Source organism: Typopeltis vanoorti, chromosome 5 (genome assembly GCF_054136105.1).
Source record: "Typopeltis vanoorti isolate ZY-2024b chromosome 5, IOZ_Tvanoo_1.0, whole genome shotgun sequence".
NCBI classification, from domain to species: domain Eukaryota; kingdom Metazoa; phylum Arthropoda; class Arachnida; order Uropygi; family Thelyphonidae; genus Typopeltis; species Typopeltis vanoorti.
The window spans coordinates 76,961,349-76,988,750 of NC_143553.1; the positions used below are offsets into that span (position 1 = coordinate 76,961,349).

Sequence of the window (27,402 nt, forward strand, 5' to 3'; positions counted from 1 at the left end):
TCTTAGTTTTCTTCGCTTGAGAAGACAATGCAATCCACAGAATTGCTCGAGTTCACTGGCTTAGTCAAGATTTGTTATTTTGACGTAATTCATATTAATAAATCAACGACTTTTCGTTCTTCTTATATATAAATTTTAAATTAAGAAATGTGTTTAACGGCGACTGATTATAAATTTATGATTTATGGACACGCTACTAATGCAAAAGTATTTATTAATTATCGATACGGCCACACTTTACATTGGTAGTTAGTTGCCATACTATAAATCCCTTATCTGAAGTTTAGAAAAATGTTCTGTCATTAATAATGTAGTGATATTATAACAAAAAAAAATTGCACGCGTTGCAATGCTAAAGGACTTACAATGAAAATGTTTTCAAATTGTTGCTTTCTCTTTTTTGAAAAATAAAAATTAACGGAATTAAAACAAGAGGAATGAAAGGTTAACATCTTTCTTTTTCTTGCAAACGACACACACCATCTGTGACTACTAAGTCATGTATTTAAGAACGACCCTCATCTCTCCTCTTCTAATAATTGCAGTACTTAAAAACGGGGAGACACTAGTTTCACTTTTCTTGCACGTGGAAGACTACCACCCACGATCATCGGGTGGCAATATTAAACAAGCCGCGTTAGAAAATGACTCCGGGGGAACAACTTCTACTCGTCCACCTCTTCTCGCCGACCCTACTTTCTATTAACAAAGCTATAGGCACGTGTCCCGCAACTCCCCAGTTTCAAATGAGTGTATTTGGTTGCCACCCTGTAAAAAACGCGAAGCTGCTCATCTCTAAACCAAGAAAAACAGCAATGTTTTTGAGGGAATCTAATAAAAAAAAGAGAAAAAAAAAGGATGTATAAGTATATATAAAGAGTATGTAGAAAGAGCGTTATATTAAATTAATAAAGAGCCACCTAGTGGAGAAAGTACGAATCACACGTAGAGAGAGATTGCTACTCCTAGGAACAAATACATTCTTTAGTGAGAAAAGCAGCATCCCCAGTGCAAAAACAGATAATCCATACAATTCTTTGTACTGCTGTCGATCAAATGATGCCACTGAAAAGCTTTTGTTCGCTTTTCCCCGAGGTATTTTTTCAGAGATGGGCAAAAGCAAAACCCTTTGCAGATCAATTAAGTGAACAGTTTCAATGTAGTTTTGGGAGTTGACTGTTGGTAGGCGTTTCTGTTGGTTGAGAAAACGGCCGAAATAAAAGTAGAAGCGAAATATAATGGATGGGACATTGTCGAGTGACAAGTTAAAATGGCAGTAAAATAAGAGGCAACAAAAAAAAAAAATAAATAAAAAAAATAAATAATTTGAGGTTATCAAAAGTTACTGTTGCTTGCATGTGGCCCACTATCTCTTTCAATTACTTAATAAAATAAGATTTTTTAAAGGTAAATTAAATTCCATTCAAGTCTAAAAGAAAAAATAGTATGCAAATCAAGCCTGCCATATTTGACAAGTATTTAATTGACAATTTATGTATCCAAAAGTAATTACGGTACTTACTCGTAATCAGGCCTGGCCCTAAGTTAATTGGCGCTTAAAGAAAAAAACTCCGCGTTTTTTTTAAAAAAAATTAAAATTTTGAATTGGAGTGTATCAAGTAACTTTGTGTATAAATTTTTATTTAAAGTTTGATTTAATTAAAGTTAGAAGAGTTAAAAAATCATCTTAATTAGTTTTTAAACTAGCGACTTTAAGTTTTTTGCTTGGGTATATCCACGTTTACCCACTCCTAGTGCTAACCCTGTTTGTAATAATAATAATAAAAAAAAACTCTGCGAAATATATAGTGACCTTAAGGGATTACAGAATATGAACAGTTTTTTTTTTTAATCAGTAGTTATCAAAAACGTTAGCTGTTTGCTTCTACAGGGAGTGGGGGGGGGGATATTCTAAAATGAAAATAACCTTTCCAGAATTATAGAGGTGACATACGAACCTATGCACAGATAAAGGAAAAATTAATCCAACCCAAGCAAAAAAAAAAAAAAAAAAACTCATTCTACTCCACTGTTAATTAACTGTTAGCATGTGGTGTTTGAGAGTTTGTAAACTATTTACCTTACAAAATAAGCAAATATAAAAATAAAATAAGCAGATATATAAATACGAATAACATTTCTGGCTAGATGGGTGAAGCCAAATTGCTTTTCATATTCCCCTTTGTCTGTAATGGAAGAACTTTGAATGGAGTGTTTATGAGCTATATGCTCGCCCAGTGAAATTAGCTGTGTTCAGCTGAACATAAAGATTGACTAAGGCCTTTTATATTTGTAGCTTTCCGCTTCATTATATTCCGAAGCTTCTTTGATCAACGGGTTTGGGTGGTTGCTTGTCTTGGTAAAGAACTTCTCAGCTAGATCCAGGAGAAGGGAAGAGATGTAAGGAATGCTGACTTCTCTATGGATTTGGGAGTTTCTAATAAACCAAGGAGCATCTAGAATCATCCTCAAGCACTTGTTCTATAATCTATGTAGTTTTAGAATATTTGTATTCCCGGTGTGGCTCCATGTTGGGGATGCGTAAGTGATGACCGGTCGTATTACCATCTTGTAAATTGTTAATTTTCTTTGTGTATCCAGTTTACTTTGTCTGTTGATCACAGGGTAGAGCTGTGCTATGAGTATAAATACGAATGTAATAAAATCAAAATTATATACCCAAAGCCTCTACGAGTACGTATGGTGTATTACGTACAAAGCATATTATAAAAATAATTACAGATATAATTAAGATCACAATAGCAAATTATAGCTGTATAATAAATACAAGCAGATAATTCATTATTTATATTAGAATAAATATATAATATTATCATTGTAAAATACAAACGAGTAATTCATAATTAAATTTTGCTCTACGAGAAAATATGAGGCGTATTAATAAATGTAAAAATTGCGAGGCTGCACAAAGTTTCGGACAAAGCAATATCATAATATAAATAAAATTAAGAATGTCTATTAAATCTTTTACCCTGTATCATTTTCAATGAACCAAAAAAAAAAAAATGTGCATTGGTATACTGAACTACGATATATCTGTAAAGAATGAAAGTATACCGGAATCCTGTTCTGGATAGCTTTCCAAGCACCCGTCTCAAATTGACATTTTACTTGTCCTTTAACATTTAAAAAATATTAAGGGGTCATCGAGTTCCCCCTCGTGGGAAGCTTATCACCTTCGGTTAACATGCGAGTAAACCAAGGCCACCATACTATCACCGGGCATGTTTAATCAGCAAAAAAGGTTTTGTTTACGTTCCGACCTATCAGTTATCGCTTTCCCACGATAAATTTCGTCCAGAATGGATGAGAAGGAGAGTGTGTGTTCCGGAAACTGGAACGGCTGCTACTCGAGAGCATTCACAGGTTGACGATGGTGGAATGGCCTCAAGATAATAGAGGTTAGCTGCGAACAGGGAGAAATAGGAAACCTGCTGAACAAGCAACCGCACACAGTCCAAGAGACATGCGGAGACAATGAACATCCCACCTGCTCTCTAAACGAACACATCAGTCCCATGGCAATATTGTCACTCGGCCAAGCAATATAGGTGCCCTCATTAAACATGCATGTTATTCCTATTTCCTCTCTTCTCGTGTTGCTCTGCAAGTAATAGGATAAGCTTATTATGATCAGTCAAGTCGTGTGATCAGACAGCTTTAAAAGCAGTATTTATATACAGAAGCCCACACACAGGGAAGATAGTATTAACAGTTTGTGAACCAGTGGTGCAGTGCTAAGACTTCTTAATTACATGCTGATGAGAAAGAACAGAAAACTCCGGACATAAGTCAGGAATAGTGAAACGAACTAAATCGTGTTATCACTTGAGACTTAAGAGTTTGCCGTATTCATTTGAAGTATGTTCCGTTGATGAACTTCAAAACTGAAATGATACTGAGATCTCTTAAAGGAGATTCTATCTCAAGAAGCCATCAGTAAGTGTGTGACCTAAAAGTAGCATTTGTATATATAAGGTAATGCAGCAAAATAAATGTCCCAAGCATCGAAACCTTATATTTGCTAAGGGAATTATTTCTTCGCAAAGAAACATTCATACGGATTCCCTGCTAGTCAGATACAGCGAGCTGTCGATTATCGGTTAGGTGCATGTCCTATTTAGAGATTAACTCCATCTCACCCGAAAGTAATACAATTATGATGTTCAAACAAGTGTTAAGTGATTTTCTCCTCGGTATTGCGCGATTTAACTACAGCATCCATCAAGGTATTTTGGGAAAAAAAACAAGCAACCTGTCTAGCAGCCAAACCACATTTTCTACTTTCCTCTGGGTTTGCGATAACGTAAACTTTGCTTCGGTAATTCCGTATGATTGTCAGAAATACGCTAAGAGGTTCTACGGCGGTCAGCTCACACAGTAAACTTCCGCGGGGTTTCTGAAGCTCAACTTTTAGGAGATGAAGGGTGGGATTTTTCAATCTCTCTCTCGCCTCTGGGTGTTCAGGTTAGATAGATCTTCAACAATATCTGTCTATACTTATGTAAGAACCATTACAGCTAATGTCAGGGACTAGAAAAGGATCGATCGCGTGTATGATTCGACAAGTATGATTCATAAACAGGGGCGTTTACATGAGTGAGTGAGAGAGATAGGTGCAATTATAAACATTCGTGATACTAAACAGACTTAAGAATATACACTTTCAAGATTTTTGCTATTAAATTTATATTTCACTGTTTCTTTTGACGTCAAGGCTTCTATGTTTCATTAGCTGGTCTAACGTTCGAGGAACATCAAGACCAAAAGAAATCGAATTCTCTGTTTGCAACGTTAAGATAATAAACAGATACGACTGTGAAATGCATCTTAATTTGTTAGTTCTAATATTTGCATGAGAAGTTCCGCATTTCCTTAATAGCTTAAGTATTCCTTTTATGACAAGTAAAAAGGTTTATTCTGTTAGTCATAAGTCCACCATGTACTTCCTTTTAAATCTCTCGCTTACATTTATACGAAATAAAAGGCCATTCTTTAGGAGAAAAAAAAAAAACGTCACAATCCCTCCCCCCATTTCGAAATATTGGTAAAAGTAATTTATTCTGCTATCAGGAATTACCCAAGTCGGCAAACGACTTAACAGAACATTATGAAAATATAAGTTTTATACGTCGCTCGACAGCTTTGCTTCGATATTATCAACCAAGCTGTCTCTTATTAAATATTGACAAAAAGCTCAAGAGAATGACGGTCGGGATAGAGTGATCCCCAATTCCTTCCCGAGAGGGGAAAAAATAATCGCAATACACGCATACGAAACACTCCTATGAAACGATTCCATTATCCTCTATATAAAGCATTAATATATATATATATATATATATATATATATTAATTCTCTGATGAACTGGTTGAAATATTATTGAATGAAACTCAGATATTTCCAACTAAAAAAAAATAATGCTACCATGCTTGAATTATTTGGAAACAAATTCATGTTTAGTGAATTTGTAATGCACAATATTTACGTAAATATTGCGCGTTATCAAAACGTGCACTGATGCAAGACTCATATCACTTGGTTGGGTTTTATATTTATATACACCGTCATATTGTCTGCGCTGTCGTATCAGTTGAATGATAGCTTAAAATAATTTTGCTTATCAGTCAACCTTAATCCCTCAATCGCTGTTCATCCTAATGTTTAGTGTTTAGCTGTGTATTTTTGAAAGTGATTAGGCACTTTAATGTTTAGGAAATCCCCCCCCCCCAGTCCAACCTCTCCAAAAATTATCCCTGGAATATGCCCACAAAGCATGCATTACTCTGTTTTAGCTTCTCTGAAACAATGAGGGGGGGGTTACAAAACTCGAGTAGCATATATCTGGGGGTGCAATCCCCCCCCCCCCCAAAAAAAACAAAAAAAACATTTTTCAAGAAATTAGTGGAAAAACAAAACTAAACTTCTTCGGTGAAAGTACAAGCGATATATCCAATTATATCTGATTGTTTCAGCAAATCTGCCATCTCCAGGAAAGATCCTGAGAAAGTTATTACACCCTGGAACAATACGGTAAGTGTACAACTCCTGTGAACTCCGCGGAACACGAACGGTGTACATCATCCAAATTGCACTACTTACAGTTTCATGCAACCCGTGTTTTTATCGCAAAAATGAGACGCCCCATAAACCCTGATGCGCTATTACGAGGTACCTCCACTCATCGGTGTCCGCCAGAGCCAGGAAGCTTCATTGTGCAATGACCCGATCATTTGACACGTGCTCTTAGTGACCACGTGCAAAGTCACTGAAAGTAGAACCGAATCCATGACTTGGTTTGAATTTCCTCGTAATCATTATCCTTAATGATATCTAGGCATGAAATATAATTTCCTCGTACCAGATAGTCGATGCTCTTCTTGCGAAAATACTGCTTATTCCTTCCCCCCGACCCCTCCATTTTCCAGGTTAGATGTAATTCGAGTACTTCTTTGAAAGAAATTTACGTCCATATCATATTTGCTGAGCAAACACGTGTGTAAAGTACACTGTAATGTATTTTAGAAATTGTTTTAAAGATTTTTTAAATAACGAATATATTCATAAATGAATAAAAATTATTTTAAATAAACTAGTTATTTATAACGGTAGAATTTGTAGTGATTCAAAATAATCATCACTTCAGATACATTAAATTCTCGGCTAATATTAGACTGAATAAGATCCAAGATCGTCTGCGATGTTCAAACGTTAAAAAAAAATGGCATTTCCCACCTGCACAGTACAGGCACAACGCCATATTTTTCTTAAAATTAAAAAGAATATGTAAACGTACTAAACATTACCTTGTGATTTTGTTCATTAGTTTCAACAAGGGTCTTAACAAAATAAAACTTATTTCAAAGTTTAAAAACATTTTTATTTACAAATTTAAAAACAATTTTTATACTTTTAGCGAAATATTTCTTTAATTGGCAGTCATCGCTAGAGGGAAGCACTGCAGTTCCATTTTCATAATTATTAATTAAAAGAAAATTTCGCATAATAACAGAAAAAATAGCATTCAGTCTTAGCCGAACTTATCCATTTATTTATTTATTATTATTATTTTAATTCATGCTGCTTACTCAGAAGGGCCATCCAATTTACAACTATAAGAAAACTTACCTTTGATTATCCCTGAGTTGCTTCAGTTCACGCATTTCTAGTTCAAATTTAAGTTTATTGATATCACATAGCAAGGCATCCTTTTCCTGTTTCACAACGGCTAATTCACTTTCCAGTTCTTCTATTCTAATAAACTGGCGTTTGATTAACATATCCTTTTCGTCTATTACCCTCTTTAGTCCCTCCACAGCCATTCCCTCATCCATGGTTTTACACCTGTTTAAACCCGAAGGGAAGTTCCCGGTACTACTAACACGATCATCCACTCCATAACTTTGGCAAACGATTGTTGTGGAAACTGCCACTAGCACGTTGTTTTGAAAGAGTTAGCAACTGCTTTAGTTTCGTATCTAAAGAAAAGTCGATAATTATTAATTACCAACCTTATTAAATCCCATTTATCAATAATAAATGATTAATACAAGATAAAACGTTTGATCTAATGTATAATTTGTATTTATTTTACGCTAATATAAACTTATAAACGAATGACGTTTAACGCATGCGCTCTAAACATAAACATGAGCGACGACGCTCGTACTGGAGTAAATGGGGAGACATAAGGCGCCTTCAGCAATGTTGACGGGAAGGCAAACGCCCATTTCGATCTTCTCTGAATGTTAATTTACCTGAGGCATTAAAACGATTAAAGCAAGAATTTCATGATGAAATAAAAAGAAGCCGGAAAAACGGTTCAAATAGGAAGTTTAATAAACATCTTCGTATTTCGGTACGTATATGTCAATATTAGAGGCGATGAAATAATAAAATATTAAAGGCTCTCAGGTAACATTTTAAAATATCATATTAATTAATGTTTAAATAAAATAATGCCCTTTAATTGATAAACAAAACGAGAAAGCCAGTAAACTTCGCCTGATAATGACTTGAAATACGATACGTGGAACATCATACTTAGCTGGCGTTTCCTATAGGTGCGCATTAAATCAGTCAAGAGAAGTTGGGGTGGGGGAACATAGGATAGAAAGGTGGATTAAATAGACTTTGCGTACTTTACGCGTGTCTGTGGAAATTCATAAATAGAGCATAAAAAATAAATTCATAATGGCTTCGTTATCTCAAATGGAAAGTGTCACGGATAACCGTAAACCTGTTTCGAACGTGTTCTCTGCCTTAGTGTTAAACATGAGATTTAGTGCGGTGATGACTCATTTATTAGTGATATTTCAAATGAGTTCACTGTAATGTATTGTAAGTTGATTTAAAGCAAAGTATACTAATAATGACCTTCACCAGCAAGCAGATTTCCCTGTTAAAAACACAATTATAAGACCTTAGGAAATCGTAGTGGCTGTACTCGTCTGCGCATGCTCGTGCTGTAGTCAATCGGTTTGTGATGCAATAAAATCTTTTTCTTTTATTTATTTATTTTTTAATTCGGATTTTTTTTTAATGAAATGCATGCCAGTACGATCGTTTTATGAAAATCTTAAACTGAAAAACATGGTAAGTGTATAAACTTATCATATAACAATAAAAATAAATAAATATAATAGCTCTCATCCCCTCAAGTGATTGTACTCGTAAATGGGGTATATATAAATATGAAATCATGAAGGTTATTAATTATTTGAATTAAATCACTTACCAGACTTTTTATTATTTTCCTTCCAGGATTCGAGGAATCATTTGTTCTGAATGATCTAGCACGTGTTACCAGCGGTTTGATTTATAACTGCGTAATAACTGCTAAGGTAATTTCGTGTATGGTGCTATGAATCTCTGTCTGGTTTAAGGACATCAGAAAAATGGGTAAAAAACAGTGCATTTGAGGCTGTCTGGTGTGAGATACAAACTAACATGATCAAGTGTTTGGTTCACTGCTGTTATAGGCCAGGAAATGCAAAGGATGATTGGGTGATATGTATCAGCAAATAAATTCAATAAGTAGAGGGAGGGAGGGTAATTATTATGGGTGTCTCTAATTACAGGGATATAAATTGGAAGGAGGAAAGGTCAAATATGGGCGGAAGGAAATTGAATTTATACAGCTTCTTAAGAATAATTACCTAAAGCAGTATGTAACGGAAGGTACAAAGGGATCGAGAGTACTGGACCTTGTCATTGCATTTGAGGATTTATGTATAATTAAGATGGATATATTGGGCGAGAGTGATCACTCAGTTTTGACCTGGGCTGTGGCTAAGCATGTGGAATATTCAGTAAAGAAGGTTTTGATGTGGAATTACAAAGCTGGGAACTACGAGAAACTTAGAAAAATACTTGGAGCGGTACCATGGGAGGATATACTTCAGGATGTTAGTAGTGCATGGGATGTGGTAAAGGGATGTTTGAAGGAACAAATAGCTAACTGCCTACCAAGAATTAATAGACCAGGAATTAAATGGATGAGTTACAACATGAAATAGGAGTTAAAAAAGAAAGAGAAACATGTGGAAGACATTCATAGATAGAGGTGACCAGCAAACCTATGAATAATATAAGTCGCAGGCCAGAAGAGTGACTGGTAAGGAAGGCAAAATGGGAGTATGAGAGTAGTCGAACGAACCAAGAGTAATCCGAAACAGTTCTTTCAGTATCTGGCAAGCAAAAGAAAGAATGACCACAGTAGTGTGATTTTGAAGAATGCAGATGGCAGGGAAGTGATTGAAGCAAACGGACTGGTTGAATTATTGAGTAATCATTCTGCAATAGTGTATCATCAGTGCGATGATATTACAGTAATAGATATGATATGGATTATTGTGGAAGTAAGGATAGAGGAAGTCGAGGTACGTAGGATATTACAGAATCTGGATGTCAATACAGCTATGGGTTTGGGCGGGATATTAGCTCGTGTATTACAAGAATGTGCAAGGGAATTGGTACTGCCTTTTGACTAGAGTGTTACTCTTAGTCTCAACTCGGGTTGAGTCCCAAAGGAATGGAAGGAGGTAAAAATAATTAAATTGCATAAAGGTGGTTCCAAGACGGAAGTAGCTAATTATCGACCAATTAGCATTTTAGGAATGGTGGTATTCGAGAAGTTGATTAAAGACGAATTCAGGAATGGGATATTGTATGGTGTGTGTGGGGGGAAATGGTTTTCTGAAGGGTAGGTCATACTTCAATAACTTATTTTCTATAATAGAGTGACAGCTGAATTGGATAAGATAATGGCTACACCGTGATACTGTTCAGCTTCGCAAAGGCATTTGATAGGATACCGCATGGAAATGGAATGCTGATACAAAAATTATATGAAATGGGTATTGACATGAAGCTGATTATGTGGATAAGAGGTTAATTGAAGGAGCGATACCAGATAGTAGTTTATACAGGTGCGCAGTCCTATAGAAGACATGTGACTAGTGGCGTACCACAGGGCTCTATACTTAGACCACTACCATTTAATTTGTTTATTGATGATATTGGAAATGATCTGAGGGGGGGGGGAGCCAGTTGTTTGCAGATTAGGTAGAGCAATAGTCAATAAGGATGATATTGATATCTTGCAGGGTAATTTAAGTAGACTGGCAGTATGGGCAAAGATGGCATATTTTAAAAGTGTCTAAAACAGCTCATAGGATTACCTGGGTATGAGAGAGTACCCTGACATGCAGAGATAAGATTATTATTCCACTTTATAAGGCCTCATTTGAATTATTGTGCACAGATCTGGTAGCGTGGGTATCTTGGAGATGTGAATGAGGTGGAGTGGATTCAGGAGTGAGTAACTAAGATGGTGAAAGAACTATGGCGATGCAGGCATATGATGAGAGATTGAAGATTTGAGGGTTGCAGAAGCTGATTGATCGTCGGATAAGGGGGGATATGATAGAGACATATAAGTTACTTGGGGTTTATAGGATTGATGTGGACGACATATTTCAGTACATGAATAATATGAGGCAAACTAGAAGTCATTCATAGAAATTGACTAAGAGTGTCGTTAGTAAAAGAGTGAGGAGTAGATTTTTTGCTTGGAGGGTGGTGAGTGAGTGAAACAGATTGGCAGATTCATTTCTGTGTGTCTGTGCTTTGTCGGTGAATGATTCCAAGGCAAAATATGACAGATATTGCGCAGGTATTGATAACTGTTGATTAATGTTTTAGAAATGGACTTCCCGTGATGAGTTGAGGAACTCCATGAAGATGTCTGTATAATATTTTTCATAAGGGCTTTTCAACTGAAGGTGAGTTAGTCGGTCTCATCCGGAAATGCAGAGTATTTTTTTCCTTAAAGCAGCTTAACTGACCCGGGAATTGGCATAGTTTAACAAAGATAATACACGGCTTAATTACATTAGTTTCTGTGGCTGTAATTTCAGCCAATATCAATATAATACACAGTTCTGTGAACATCTCTAGATTAATTTTGTTGTAATGAAAAACACTTTTTTAATTTTCACGTTCTTGCTTCAAAAAAAAAAAAAAAAGAAAGAAAGAAATTTAAGTCTCGACTTATATATCTAAGGCAACTTACATTTTATTATACTCTCTGCGCTGTACAAAATTACATTTTAAATCATTTTGGTATTAACTTCATAGTTTTTAAAAAATATTTTTTTTGTAATTGTAGACGTTGTAATGACACGTAGGTTAATGCTCCAGTTAATCCAGCATTTTTTTCTCCTTTAATGTACATTATTAGTAATACGTTAGTAGTGTGGGGTTGGTTAAGGATTAGATAATTCGGAAACCCTGGTCTAGTGTAATGTTTCTTAAACTTTATGACCCTGCTGAACTCTATGTAAAAATATTTCCTTCCGTCAGAATCGATTTTTGTAAAAATCATCGGAAAGGAATTACGACAATGAACTGTAGTCTGCGAAATATTTTAATAAGGCAACATATGATACATAATATTACAAATCATAAGGCAACAGAACTCTTTAACATACCTTCATTCAGTACGTCGGTTTAAAAAATTAGTTTTTTTTTTTTCATTCACTGATGCTCCCCCCCCCCACCAGAAAACACATCTAATGAAAGTTATAAATGTGTGTATACGCTTTGGGAACTTTAGGAACTCGACAAGTTTTACAGTTCCGCTGAGCATAGTTTTAGGCAATTAATAAAGAGGGCGGTGCACTCGCATCAGAGAATGAAATACATCTACTACTTGAACACATTCACAAATATATATAATATTTTTATATGAAATTCATTCAAGTTGAAGAAACTGTCAGTGGCATGATAATCCGAATTTCTGAGTCGTGTTTGGCCAGCTAAATCGCATGTGTTTAATTCAGACTAATGAACACAGGATTTGCGGAAGCGTTGATATTGCATGATATGTAGTTGAATGAGTGTTATGCCGAAATGAATTAACACGGTGATATTTTGAAGTGCTTACTCAGAGACAATTGTGAAGTGGAACTTGACACGAAGATATTAAGTTCCACATAACATCTAATTTAGTTTTAGTTTTTAGTTTTCAATCTAAACCATATTAACTGAGATCAAATACGAAGTAAAGCCTTTTCGTAATGCTAAGAATTCTTACGTCAAGAAAACAATGAAGAATTTTTAAGAGTAACGAAAGAAGAAACGCTCATTTGTGTTCAGCTGACTAAGGAATAAAAAGATTAGCAATTTCTGTTTTACAGCTGAAGGAAATTCAGTTATGAAACCTCATTATTCTACTTCTGAACCAGCTTGACTATTCAGTGATCACAGGATTTCTAGTTAATGAGTTCATGACGAATCATTTTGGTTACTAAACGCTGATAATTCACTACTATTAGTAGCAGCAGTCCAAGGGATTCCACGTCACCTAAAATGCTTCAGTTTTAAGACGGACTTCATCACTACTTACTTCTTTGAAGGTTGCTTGTACTGGTCAATATTTGGAAATTGAAAAACTGCAAAACTAATATTAATCAAGATTAATATTTGCCTAATTTCTGCTCAGGTATTTGACATTTAGAAGTGTCAGAGTTTACTTTGAAGTGAGTCATTAACTGATTAAGTTAGTCGTGACAGGTTTAAGCTGGAACTCCTGACACAGTTGCAGTTATAGAGTTGGTGGTTAGAGTACCACTTCTAGGTTTAATCCACTTCTATAAATGGAAGTGCAACTCTGCAGTTAATTATGATTAATTACTTCATTTTGACAATCACAGTACCGCGTTTCTTTTGTACCGAAGTTTTAAATTAATTCTGTAGAGCCTTAGAAAAATATGGCTACTTTTAATTCGGTGAAATTTTTGATTTTGTTAAGGAATAAAAATTCTTTGACTGTGCTTGCTTCGGAATTATATGTAGTTAATCTGAACCCTCAAATGCCAATTCCGATTAGACATTTTTATTATATCTATTGATGCTTTGTTTTTTTAGAACATCTCTCTCTCTCTCTCTCTCTCTCTCTCCACGAAGATGAATGTCCATATCCGTAAAGGCTTATCCGTAATTGATATCGCATTATTCTTTTTGGGATGAGAGAAAGAATGTGACATGGCGATGCCACATTCTTTCTCTATATTTAGAATTTCGTCACGTCGTTTAGAATTACGATATGTTTAGAATTACGTCAACGTCGCATATGAAAGTCGAAGCATTTTGGAAAATCTTACGAAACCCCAAAGCATTTTAATATATTTACAAATCTTAACGTTTCTTTAGATTTTTATTTATTTTTTCTTGAGCCTTAAAAAGACCTAAATGTAAACAGAATCCTACTGCTAATTTCTAAACAAGTTAGCATAGTCATTATTATAAAGTAGGAAAATAAAAAGTTATTTTTTATGAAATAATTCAGCGAAACAAAAAATATAAATATGTATGTTATTTATATTTGTTTGTACATTTTTGATTAGACTAGAAGTTTCATTGTTATGAAAACCTTTATTCAGGATCTTAATTACAGGAAAATTAATCTAATGCAATTCAAATATCATTGATCATTAACAACCATTATTGATCATTAATAATAAAATTTGTAATTTTAAGTACTGTTTTTCTCTCTCGTAAACTCGAATTTCCAGGAGGAATTTTAGAACTACTATTATTCAGTAGCATTGCGAGTATTAGGCTTTAGAATCTAAAGGGGCTGGGTTGTTTAGTAGACTCTCTTCCCGATGCTTTGAAAATCACTGCTAGCCATGAGCTCTGCTACTTGGTGCCGACTGAAGGTGAAGACTGGCTTCTCCCTAATTTCCAAAAGTTTGTTAAAGAGCTCCCCCTACTTCTAGTGGGCAATATAAAAGCCTTGGACAATGTTTATATTATTTCTAAATAAATTAATTATAAAGAAAATTTTATGGAATTATGTATATTTTTAATTGGGACGCTATTTGGAAGGAGAGAGAGAGCTTAGCGACATTTTACGACATAAAAATCTTCTCCCACTATTTGTTTCCTTTGTACTTGAAACGTTTTTTTTTTAAGCATTATAAAAGAATTTACTGTTAGGATTCAAGGTTAGTCAGTTAATAGTTAATCTTGGTATCGCGAGCGTTTAGATAAATAAACAAAACAATATATATAATTCCATGTACTGTATATGACGAAATCTCACAAAAGTTTATATTTTTAGATTTGGAAAGGCATATTTCATCATTCAAGGAAAATTAATACAAAAATATCATCATTATTCTGTGTACTATCTACTTATTACAACGAAATAGTAGTTTATTTTTTATCATATATTTGCCAGTAATTTATCGTAGTAGTTCCTGTTAAATGCACGGATCACTTATTTGCATTTATTCTGTTTTACTAAGCATTCTTTTAATGTCTGCAAAGTATGTAAACTTTCCCTATTAAGGCGAAGCTTTTATGTGCAGTTTTTTTTTTCTTGTTTTAAGTCGCTGCACAACTGGGAAGCTTTTATTTGTTTCTGCACGCACATAACACATTTATGCAAATTTAAAATTATGGTCCTGTTTTAAGTAAAAGGCAGATAGAGAAAATAATGCAAATTCATAAACATATGTAATTAATAAATCGTCAACCATATACACTACATTGAACAAAGTTCTCGAAGAAACACGTTAATAGATTCCCCCCCCCCCCTTATGTATTGATAAAGGACGCCATATCCATCAATCGGATGCTGCGTCTCTCATAACAAACTGTATGCAACATTATTAGCCCCGATGGAAATGTGAAATGTCAATTTAGTTCAGGAAAAATCCAGCAGGTTAACTTCAAAGGACCAAAGTATATTTAGTTCTTTTTGTTGTTGTTTTTCTTTTCAGAGTTTTTAACTTGTCTGTAAGTGTTGTATCTCTTGAATTCATTATTCTAGAATTCGTTAAGTCAATCAAGATTCGGCTAATCGATGCTTTATTGTTTTTAAAACGCAGTACAGTGTATTATTTTGTACGTTAAAAATTGTTTTCTGACTTTTGGGATGTGCTGCCATCTACCGCTGTATTTGAGAACCAAATATGAAAACCAAATATCTGTATTAATATTTATGCATGATATTATTAAGAATCATGGGATAATAATAAAAATTAGCAACTGATGTCATTTGCGTAATAAAAGAATATTTATTACTTGTGTCATTCCGTTGCTAATTTTTGTTATCTCGTCTGCTTACTCCTCTATATTAGTTCCATTCAAGAATTATGAGAATTTATTCGCTTTCCTGTTTAACTAATATTTTCTACATTTATCTTAGTGATTTTGTTATCATTTCCGATATAAAGCAATACGAAATCGTCATACTTTATTTTTGACTTAAAATGCTCACTATATAGCTTACATTTAGCAAAGCTTTAAATATTTTAATCATTGTTGGCTTATTTTTTTTATCTAACATTTATCACAGTTTTCGCCGTGAGAGGGCGCTTTCATCGTTCAGATCCGTAATGAACCAAAGGAAAAACTAAGCTTGTTTCAAGTAGCGAATTTATTATGAGAATTTATTCGCTTTCCTGTTTAAGTAATATTTTCTACATTTATCTTAGTGATTTTGTTATCATTTCCGATATAAAGCAATACGAAATCGTGATACTTTATTTTTGACTTAAAATGCTCACTATATAGCTTACATTTAGCAAAGCTTTAAATATTTTAATCATTGTTGGCTTATTTTTTTTATCTAACATTTTTCACAGTTTTCGCCGTGAGAGGGCGCTTTCATCGTTCAGATCCGTAATGAACCAAAGGAAAAACTAAGCTTGTTTCAAGTAGCGAGATAAGTCATCCTCGAAAGTGGTTTAAATTACAACGATTCAAATTTATACTTCATAACGCTTGCTTTATGATGAATAAAAAAAAAATAAAAAAAAACGGAAGTAATATATCTATCTACATGAAGTAATGCAGTGTATGAATTTAATTCAGCAAAATTAAACTTTATGTAATTTAATTTTCGCAATTCAGTTTCATTTAGTTTCAGATTGAAGCATCACACTAGACTTTTATTCATTTTCCTTTCTCCCCTAATTAAAACATCTTTGAATTCGATACGATGAGTGTATCGAATGTTGAATAAAACACCTCATTGTTTAGGCTTGTATTACAGATTACTTAAAAGAATTTTTTTTTTTTTTTAAATGTTATATGAGGCATAAAGGGTATTATTTTATTCACTTGTGTACGTCCGGCAAATATTCAATATCAATGTTTATATGAAAATTTGTGATTTATATACTTGCAATCAGTAGGCTTGATGGCCTGTCACTGCCATGCAATTTTTGTCTTTTTAAAAACCGGATACAGCTTGTGATTGGACTGTTAACTGCTTGTCCTTATATAACTTAACCGTCACGTCATTATAGAGTGTAAACTTATTGGAGGACTGAAGTGGCTTGAATATATTTTATATCGATGCGTAGAGCAGGGTTTCCTGATTATATATATAAAAAAGGGTTTACAACATTTCGTGGGTGGTAGTCATGTAAAAAAAGAAAGTCGGATTTATCATTTTCTAATATATTTTGTAATGATTAATTAAATAGTTTTCATTTCTAAAAAAATATGTACGTGAGGGGATTGCAACATTTGAGCGATTCTGATGACCAATTCAAAAAACTGCGTTAGAACAGAAATACACACAATCACTTAGCAAAATTCTTTTTTCTTTATTTTTTTTAAAGTATATCAAATGTCAAAGACCCTCAGTTATTTTCGTACTGAGAATATTTTGATTTTGTACCGAAATCAAAATATTTCATTATGGTGAAATCGGTTATGAACTTAAAAACTTGTTCAGCAAAACCTGTCTAAAGTTTTTTTTTTGTCAAAATTTAAATTTCTTGCTTTATCACATGCGACTTTAGCTCAGAGCCCGATTGGGTCCAGTCGGTTTAAAGAGTGCCCTAACTAGAGAATCCTGGCCGCAGCAACTGTAAGCTTCTTCCATAAATTGAAAGACAGCTCAAAATTTTCGATTATCGCGAAATGTATTCTTCCTGGGAAAACAAATCACAGAAAGAAGTCACTGAGAAACGACAGCGGGAGAATTTGATGGACGATGTTCCTCAGAGAGGAAATGTGAAAGGTCCAATGCGGAAAATCGTGACGATTGTCATATCCTAATTACACATCCCGACCACTGAATTAGAAACCTTTATGCAGATGTAAACGTCACTTACGTAGCAAATGTGCAAATTACGTAGTCAGGTACGTCACCACGTATTCCAGGCAACTGTTTAAGAATGCTGCTGGGCAGTAATCATTAGTAGTGTTGATTACAATGGGAAAAACAAAGGATATTTCGGAGTTCGATTAAGGGCTTACTGTGGGAGCCCATTTGGCTGGAGCCACAATTTTGATAATAGCAGAGTTGACTGGTTTCTCGAAAGGTGAGATATCCCGGGTGTTTAATCAGTGGAAAAATAAATAACCTTGCTTGCCTAAGATAGTCTGTCAGGAACGAGCTCACCGTAGTCTGAGAAGGCTTGTATGGCCAAACAGAACTTCCGTGTGCAGCAATTGACCGAAGCATTTAATGAAGGCTGTTCCCGTCTCACCAAACTATGCGCAGGGAATTGAAGCAGATCAGTACTGGCAGTCGCATGCCTATACCGAAACCACTGATTTCTGCGAAAAACCGAACATTCATCTATAGTGGTGTCAGGAACACTGTGACTGGCCACTGGAAGGCTGAAGAAACGTCATATAGTCCGACGAGTCATGGGATATCCTCTTCTAATTTAGAATGTTTGAGGGGCGCTCCGTGAAGCAAAGAACCCAGCTTGCCTTGTAAACAACTCAAGGTTCTGGAAGTAGTGTCATGGTGTGGGGCATGTTCTGTTGATATGCAACGGTCTACTGATATTGCTGATAAGTTGTGTGTTCTCCGTCTGAACATTGTTGCCGATCAAGTCCATCCTGCAATGTTGGCTTTTTATCGAGCAGGTAATGGTTGCTTCACGGACGACAAGAAGCCAACCTGAAGCCAATCAATTTGTACAACACTTGCTCTTACCATGGCATGATGAACACAGTGAAAAGTTCTGGTGTAGTCTATAAAACACATTACAATAGGGTTTCTGAATTCTATTTACTTTTCAACAATCTGTATAAGGCAAAGGATCTGATGTCTGGTACCCTTGCCTTTCCTGAAACCTGCTTGTTCCCCGGGCATCTCTGCCTCAACTTCAATCTTGTTTAGAAAGATCTTTAATAAAATCTTGTTTGCATGTGAGATTGAACTGATAGTTCTTGCAAATCTTCGTATATCCCTTCTTGTTCAGTAGTATGAAAACCGACTTTTTGCAGTCAATAGGTCATGATCCTGTCTCCCATGTCCGTCTAATCAATCTGTGAAACACTCTAATCTCTCCATCGCCGATGGTCTCAATTAACTCTTCTACGATTCCATCTGCTCCCGGGGCTTATTGTTGTTAAGCTGTTTAAGTGCTCTTCGACTTCATGCCTGAGTGGATAAGGTACAAAATTGGACTTTTCCTGGTGAGGGCTCCTCCAAATGTTTATTCTATTGCACATTACACAGAGCTTACTTCTGTACGAGTATGTAAGCGCATATTCTTCAGTCCCTCCTGTGTCTCTTTTTTTCTCCAACCGCTTCCTTTCGATCAGATTCCTTGGTGAATCTGATATCCGTGGATCTCTTGGACAACTAATTTGACCTAGATATAAAGTGATAGCTTCATCATATTACATGCAAACAAAACTTTACTTTTTAAACATCAATTATAATGTTAGTGAAGCGATTTTGTTTCTATCGTAAGACCACCTTCTGAATTGCATATTACAAAGACGACCATTTGAAGTAGGAAATACTTGAACCAACTAAAGCAAGTGCTTTGCAGGATGAAAATCCATCTGCCTTTACACGAGGATAATTAACTAACATGCAACTGAAAAGTTCTTAAAAAAGAGTTCTTTTAGTTCTATTACAGAATATATAGGATGGCCAATTTTAAAGTATTCCTGTTTACGGCTTTGTTGAGCGATACACAGTGATTTAAATGCTTCGAAACTTTGCAGGAATACATTGTGCGTCATGAGGAAACGATATCTAGAAAAGAAAAAAAAAGTAGTTCTAGAATTCACCGCTAGAGGCGTTGAATGATGTTCCGAAAGTTGATGTAGTAAATTTTCTCTCTTTGTGTAAGAAGGAGAAAAGCGACACAAGCATATATAACACACTTTTATTCGCTTCCATTATGCATTCATAATTCATATTATGCTGCCCTTCCCGATATGCCACAAACTGCATCCTTTGCACAGTGGGTTCAACAACAGAACGCAGCTGGTTGGGGTTGACGTTGCGCATATGCTGCGTTAAGCTGCATGATTCCGATAAACCCTGTCTTTGAGAAGTTCCCTTAGCCAGAAGTCACAGGGGTCAGATCAGATGAACGAGGCGGTCATGCAGTGGGAAATGCACTGCTGATCACTCTGACCTCCGTGAAATGTTGTGGAAGAACTCCTGTACGGATCGACCGTTGTGTAGAGGGGGGAGGGTTCATCTTGCATGAAAATGACTGAATCCATGCACAACCGCTGGTGTAGCACAACAAAATTGTTTATCATATTGCGATACCTCTTGGTAGTAACTAATTAGGACAGACGATCTGACTGGCGAATGTACTCGAGGAAGAATGGTTCAATTGTAAACGAAGCTATAAACCCGCAACAGAGAGTAACTTCATGTGAATGCAATGAATTTGTTGTTCGGATGGTATCCCATACCCGGTAACTGCGAGTATTCAGAGTTTATTCTGGTGAAAGTGAGCCTAATATTCCCACAGAATCATCCATAGCTACGTAACGTCCAATCCATTCGAGCAAGGAATGCTAAAGCGAATGTTAGTCGAATTTATAAGTCCTGCGGGCCCAAATCCTGTTTCAGGGTTACCTTGAATGGGTAGAAATGCAGAATCTTCCGTAGAATTTTCCAGACAGTTGTGTAAGGCACATCCGTGTGTCTTGATACAGCACATGCACAACAGGATACTATTCAGGTTGGTTAGCTCACCAGACCGTTGGTTAGGATAAGAAGTGGAATGTGTATAGATAATAACATAGTTTGCTAATGGATGCCAGAATGTATTTGCAAGGGATGAAAGCAACGGGATTTCCTTTCATCAATTTACATAAATTTTATAATAATGTGACGTTTTCACTAGACATAAAATGCATAATAACGTGCCATGTTTGGATTTTGTAAAAAAATGTGAAAGATGATCATAAGAAAAGTAACTATTTTTGTTTAAATTTAAATTATTAATAGTTGCAGAGGTTGCAACCACTAATAATTTAAATTTTGGTTACAAATGTTTGAATTCTTATCCAGCTGTAGACTCAAGTAACATTTTAAAAGTGTTTTCAGTTGAAGGTGAGTTTTTGGTTTTTAAAATTCAGAGTAACCACTTTTTATTCTAATACCTACAGAAACATAAAGATGGAATGGAATGATTTAGTCATTTGGATCGAAGATAGACATTAGCGAGTTTTATGGGGAAGGAGCCGCCCTAGCTCGGTTGGTTTAGACGACCCCTTTAAGTTGGAAAGACCCAGGTTCGCATCTCGCCTGACGCGAGGAAAGTTTATCAGGTGTTGTCAATCTAATGGTGAATTATCCGGTCTCATATGAAGGCGGAAGGGTTTTCTTTGCGAAACTTGGATTTTACGTCCCTCAAAACAGGCAAACGTCTGTTTTGAACACACAAGCAAGAGCACACACAATATATAGACAGGCACTTCGGTAATACGGATTAACCAACGTATTCCATCAAATTTGCTTTCGAATACCTACACTGTGTATTGTGCCCATGCGTAAGCGTAAACGAGGAAGAAAGGATATATGGCGAAAGTATAATAAAAAAAACAACCAAAATAAATGGATGAATCAGAAAAATCGTGGTATTCCAGAAACGTTTTGCTTCTAGATCGCAATCTAAGCTTTTATGATGATGATGATGATGATATAAAATGCTATCCTTCTTCGCAATATTTGCAATAATTAGAAGGATGGTATTCATTTTTGTAGATACGCAATGTATTTGGGGAGTTCATGAAGAATACATCTAATTTACTGCTTCTGTTAACTGTAAGGTAGTGAACGGATTTTTAACACACACTAATACTGCTACGTTTCTGATTGTCCTCAGGTGAGAGATGAACCTCATCATCCCGACTTACATCACCTCTTTGCATACTGTGAGCTTGAAGTGGTGGGGAAAAGTTCCACGTTTGGTCGCTAGAGTTCCCCGATTACCTAAAAAGCAATAGAATATATAAATTTGGTTGTGGGAGGACTAGGGGACATCCATGGAAACTGGGCAAAAGTGTGGTTAGTAAAGGTGTTAGAGCTGGGTTCTTTACTTTTAGAGTAGTGAATGAGTGGAATGCGCTCCCTGAGTCTGTGGTGGATGCTGTGACAGTGAATAAGTTTAAGGCGAGGTACGATAGATACTGTATGAATGTCGAATAGTTGTGATGAATATGATTTGGGGCCTCCCTCGATGAGTCTGACTCCCTGGAGTTGCCCGTAATAATAATAAAAAAAAAATAATAATAAAATTAATAAAAAACGTAAACCAAATCCTTGGTCCAACAATGCTACTGCGTTATAGGTTTACATCCTTTGATGGATGGGAATTACATAAAAATCCAATAGAGGAAAAGTAGGTATATGTTTTAAACATTTTTGTTTTCACCTTGTTTATGCGTTTTTGAATCTTCTGCAACAAACACAGTTTTCTTCATATTAAGATATACAGGGTGTCCCAAAATTCATGCAAGAAGTAATTTTGATAGAAAACACAGGTTTTTAATTAAAAATTGTAATTTCTTATTGATTCATAAAGTATACAGTATAGGTTTATGCATGGAATAGCATATCGGGTAAATGGCCTCCACGGCTTTGCTGGCACATACACACTCTTTTGTTGAAATTTTCCATGACCGTGTTACATAAACGTGGCTGAATTTCGTTGATACTGCGCTCAATTTCCTCCTTCAAAGCGTGGATGGTCGTGGGCTTGTTGGCATAAACCTTAGACTTCAAAAAACCTCAAAGAAGAAAGTCTAAGGCGTTAAGTCACATGATCTGGGCGGCCAATTCTGATCACCAAAACGGGAAATTACACGACCAGGAAATGACTCATGCAGTAATTGAATTGTTTCTCGGGCTGTATGGCATGTGGCACCGTCTTGTTGAAACCACATGTCGCCCACATCCATATCTTGCAATTTAGGCACAAAAACCTGGATTATCATGTCGCGATAGCGAGCACCATTAACTGTTATTGCCTTACCAGCCGCATTTTCGAAGAAGAATGGACCAATGATGCCTCGAGCCCAAAATCCGCACCAAACAGTGACACGTTGTGGTTGCATTTGTTTCTCAACAATCACTCGTGGATTTTCTGAACCCCAAATGCGACAATTTTGTCGATTAACGAAGCCATCAAGATGAAAATGAGCCTCATCGCTGAAGATGATTTTTTTCGAAAAATAAGCATCCACTTGTTGTTGTTCCATAATCCATTCAACGAACTCTCTTCGCTGTGTGTGGTCAGCAGGCTTCAGTTCTTGAGTCAATTGAACTTTGTAAGCATAAAGATGCAAATCTTTCATGAGAATACGCTGTAGAGAGCTTCTCGAAATGCCCAATTCAAGACCACGGCGTCGAATTGATGTTCCTGGACTCTCAGCAACACTCTCACGAACTGCTTCGATGTTTTCTGTTGAAAGACTTGTTGAAGGACGGCCAGAGTGTAAAAGATCACTAATTGATCCAGTTTCCTTGAATGTTTTAATTAATCTTTTCACAGTTGATGAAGTTAAATCACTATTCCGACCATATTTTGTACGAAAATTGTGAACTGTAGCTGCCAAACCTTCCTTATTTTTAAAATATTGCTCAACAATGAAAATGCGTTGTTCTTTAGTGTAGCGCTCCATTTTTAATAACCCTGAACTGTCAGCTGTCACACTGTCTTTTTTTTTTCTCGTTGGCAACCTTTACCGCACAAATGGCGCTAAATTTAAATCTTGCGTGAATTTTGGGACACCCTGTATTATGCTTTCAACGTTGACCTTTATTTCAAAGAAAGTATTTTTCATTTCATGTTATTTTCCATTTCTCTTTCCTAACAACAATATTAAACATTGTTAGTTGTCAAGTAATTTTTCTCCTGCAATCGCGAACTAGAGCGAACTAAATTTGCATTTAGCTTCAGATTGAAGCATTGCATTTCCATTCATCTAGACTTCTTATTCATTTCCATTCTGCTGCAGTTAAACCGTGTTTGACTAGAAACTTATAATCAATATAGTTATCGTAACAAACATAGCATGGAACTCATTTTCCAGGCTTTTTTAACAGCCTGGAAATTAAAACTATTAAAATAAGGAAACATTTATATGAGGTACAGAGGATATCAATTGGTATTCACTTGTACCAAGTATCAGTAAGTAATATCAAGTTTCAGCATACTAAACAAAATTAAATTAGCATTTTTATTACTGTTGCAGTCGAATTCATCCTATTGTGAAACGTATCCATTTGTAATTTCCGAAAAGTGTTTACATATGCAAATGATTTTAATAGGCTGTGCATCTCACCGTTTTCAATATAGTTGTCGTACTATGTCGTGTTTTTGGTTTAGAAAATATTATCCTAGAGTATCAAACTTAAGAATAAATTCGTAATTATCTTTCAGTGTAGATTTTTATCCAGTAAAATACGTTTCTAAGAAAGTCGAAATTCGAAAATCAAAACGTATGTTCCAATCTTCAAGACAGGAAGGAGATTATGTTGTTTCCTGGTAATATTTTCATCAAGTTAAATAAGCCAATGAGTGCCTGTGTAACTCTACGGACATGACATTAATATCCATAGCGTTAGGTCGTCCGAAAAAAAGCCGTTATAGTTGAGATTTTACTCACCGATTCTATTCCTTTCTTAAGCTGTATCCTGAGCAAATCGAACTTTAGCACAGGTAAGTAGAGTTCATCCGGTTAAAACTCGGGTTCTAACCTCGAAACTAAAAAAATCATGTACACCCACCCACCTATGTCAGACGTAATAAATCCATGATCGGGTGTAAGGCCACTCGACGGCAACACTTTTCTGCAGTAAAGTCTAAACTGACAGTTTTACTAATCCTCACTCTTCAACCATCACTAATCGTAAGCTCCAGCTCACTGTCGATTGAAGAGCAGAAATGGCTGCCTTTCGATCTTCAAATAGTTAGTTAGGGCTAAAAGAGCTCCTTTTATTACCTGAGGGAATAAAATTCTTTAAAGAAATTTATTTGTTTAATTATTTAAATCAGTAGAAGGGAAACTACCGGATTCAACTGTAGTTTCGAGTAGTATAGTCTTCCTCGATGTGGGTAATATTTTTTTTGTTTCCTCGAAAGAAAGTTTCCCACACGAGATTTCACAATAATACTAGTTAAGAATAGAAACACAAAATGCTGGTACTCGTCTGCAGTACTCTTATCGTCATCTTTCTAAAAAAAAAAAAACTTCGTAAAACTGAACTCAGCCAGTGGCCATGAGTAAGGATGAAACTCAAGTTCTGACTCAGCTCACAACTTTGTGGTAAATAAATGGAACCTACTGCAATAAGAAATCCGCCTGACGAACAAATGATTATGGCGTCTAGAGTGTTGAGTTGGACATACTAAAAAGGAGTATGGTTGCCTCAAAAGGATGATGACTCTTGTATGAGCAAGACCGTCTTCATTTTTGTCATTACGAATCATAATGAAAGGACCGTCAAGTTGGGTCCTCACTGGATTTTAATATGCCTCCGGCAGACATTAAGAGAAAGGTTTATATTTTTGTCTACGGACCATAATATCACCGATAATTTGGCGGAATTGTCTACAGATATAGTGCAACCAGTTTACCTATTCATTTGGTATTGTTTATTTATATGATTTGACCGCTTACGTTTTCCTAGTTTGTGTTTACCATTTGATTTTGAGAGATATGGATGGCAAGTTCCCGTCTCTTCCTGGGTAAAAATACTTATCATCTCATTTGATATATCTTCGACAGTAGTTGGATTTAATTTAACCCAGTGGATACGGAAGGATTCATTTATTCTGTGCAGCTGTCGAGAGACTTTGCTTTATGTGGTGCTCTCCATGTTCAGCTCATTGTCTGACTCAGCAAAAACTCCATACACCTAAACTCTGATAAGACAAAATTAATTATATTCAGAAATCCACTCACTCAATTAGTAGATTTCGGATCCCCTGAGGGCAATATTCATGACTGTATGTCTGTGTCTTCACGGGGTAGGTTTGCCTGTTCTCGGTAATGAAAAACCTGAGTTTCTGGGTGAAATACCCCTTATCTCTATATAAGACCAGCTCATTCACCTTTCGTCGAAAGAGACACGATAAAGGTTCCTTATGACCGCACTTTATTTGAGAGGTAATAAAGTGTTATTAATTAAATTGATTATTATTATACAACGAACTATTAAACATCATTTATTATTCAACAAAATAGAAAGGTAAAAGTATATTATTATTATTATTATTATTATTATTATTATTATTTTGGTTCTTCAGTGTTTTCACTAAACGACGTTTAGCGGATAACTAGTTACAGAAAAGAAGTAATTAATACGTATCGATATTTTATCAATACGTTTGTATTGATAAAGTATCGATTAAATACCAAATGATGCAGAAACTAATTGAGTAAAATTAAACTTCCCAAACTTTCGCAAAACATAAACACATTTGCGCTAATCTAAATGTGAATTATATCGGTGATTACTTGAAACGTAATATTGTACTGATTAATTTTAATAATTCAATTCTTTAATTTAATTATTAAAGAGAGTCTTTGGAGTAAAGTCGTATCATAAATTGGTTTCTGTTTTGAACGTAGCTATTACTTCCGATTTTCATAATGATTCTTCTTGTTTATTTACTAGAAAAATATCATAAAAATATTATTAATTCTACTGATTTAATTACAAAGTAAACACCGCACACAAGTCTCCCGATGATCAACAATGCAGATAGAAGTGAACTGAAACTAGAGACTCCTGGCGGACTCAATGTTCAATTTATTACCCTAAATTGGAAGAGAGTTAAAATTTTTGGTTATCGGTAGCATCTATCTCTTAAAAGACTCATTGCAACAAGCAAAGCGCGATGAAGGAAGGAGACGTCAGAGAAACGGAGAGAGTCTCTTTGTTGAATACCCTTCCTCGGATAGCATGACATTGAAAATCATTTAAAATAGATGTAACGAGGCATATATTCAAACAATTAGTATTCAACTGCAGTACATATTTCCTAGAGTAAACATATACTAAATGAAAAATATCGAAATTTTGAAACCTTTTGCTGGTCCGAATTAGTTTTCCCAGTACACTAAATTAAATACAAAAATTAGCATTTTCCATTATCTGACTATCCCTAGAAATATTCCGAAGTCATTATTTCAAAATGTTTATATCAGGACGACATTTGCTTCTGGAAGCAATTTTAAGAGGCGGTACCTCTCGCTTTCTGTTTTTCCTGATATAATAAGGTAATTGATTTCCAATAACATCAACCCAAATGTGGACTGTTAGGGATTTCTATAGTATTTTATCTAATGTAACAAAGAATTACTATATATTTTCACTCTTAATTTTTACGAGAAAATACGTTTTTCCTTTTATATAAATCGTAACTGCTTGGGAAAATTAAAGAGATTAAACTGCCATCTATTGGCGTTGAATCGGAATTATTTACTGGTAAAAAATAAAGGGTTTTCTTCTTTGAAGTATTGTCATGGAAACTCATTTATGTATTCAAAACTACACACTATAGAATGTAAGACAACAACACATCAGTTATGTCATAAGAAAGCGATTTTAATTCCTGAAGTTC

General features: G+C 35.3%; 1 protein-coding gene across 1 annotated transcript in view; it reads right to left on the bottom strand.

Moving 5' to 3' along the window:
- The window catches only part of LOC150106557 (IQ motif and SEC7 domain-containing protein 1-like), a 341,476-nt gene extending 334,092 nt beyond the window's left edge, over positions 1–7,384 (bottom strand). Inside the window, exon 1 of the mRNA XM_090393432.1 lies at positions 7,151–7,384. Coding sequence (XP_090249558.1) covers positions 7,151–7,356 — 206 coding nt within the window. The 5' untranslated portion in view covers positions 7,357–7,384. The remainder of the gene's footprint in view (positions 1–7,150) is intronic.
- Positions 7,385–27,402: the final 20,018 nt, after the last annotated feature.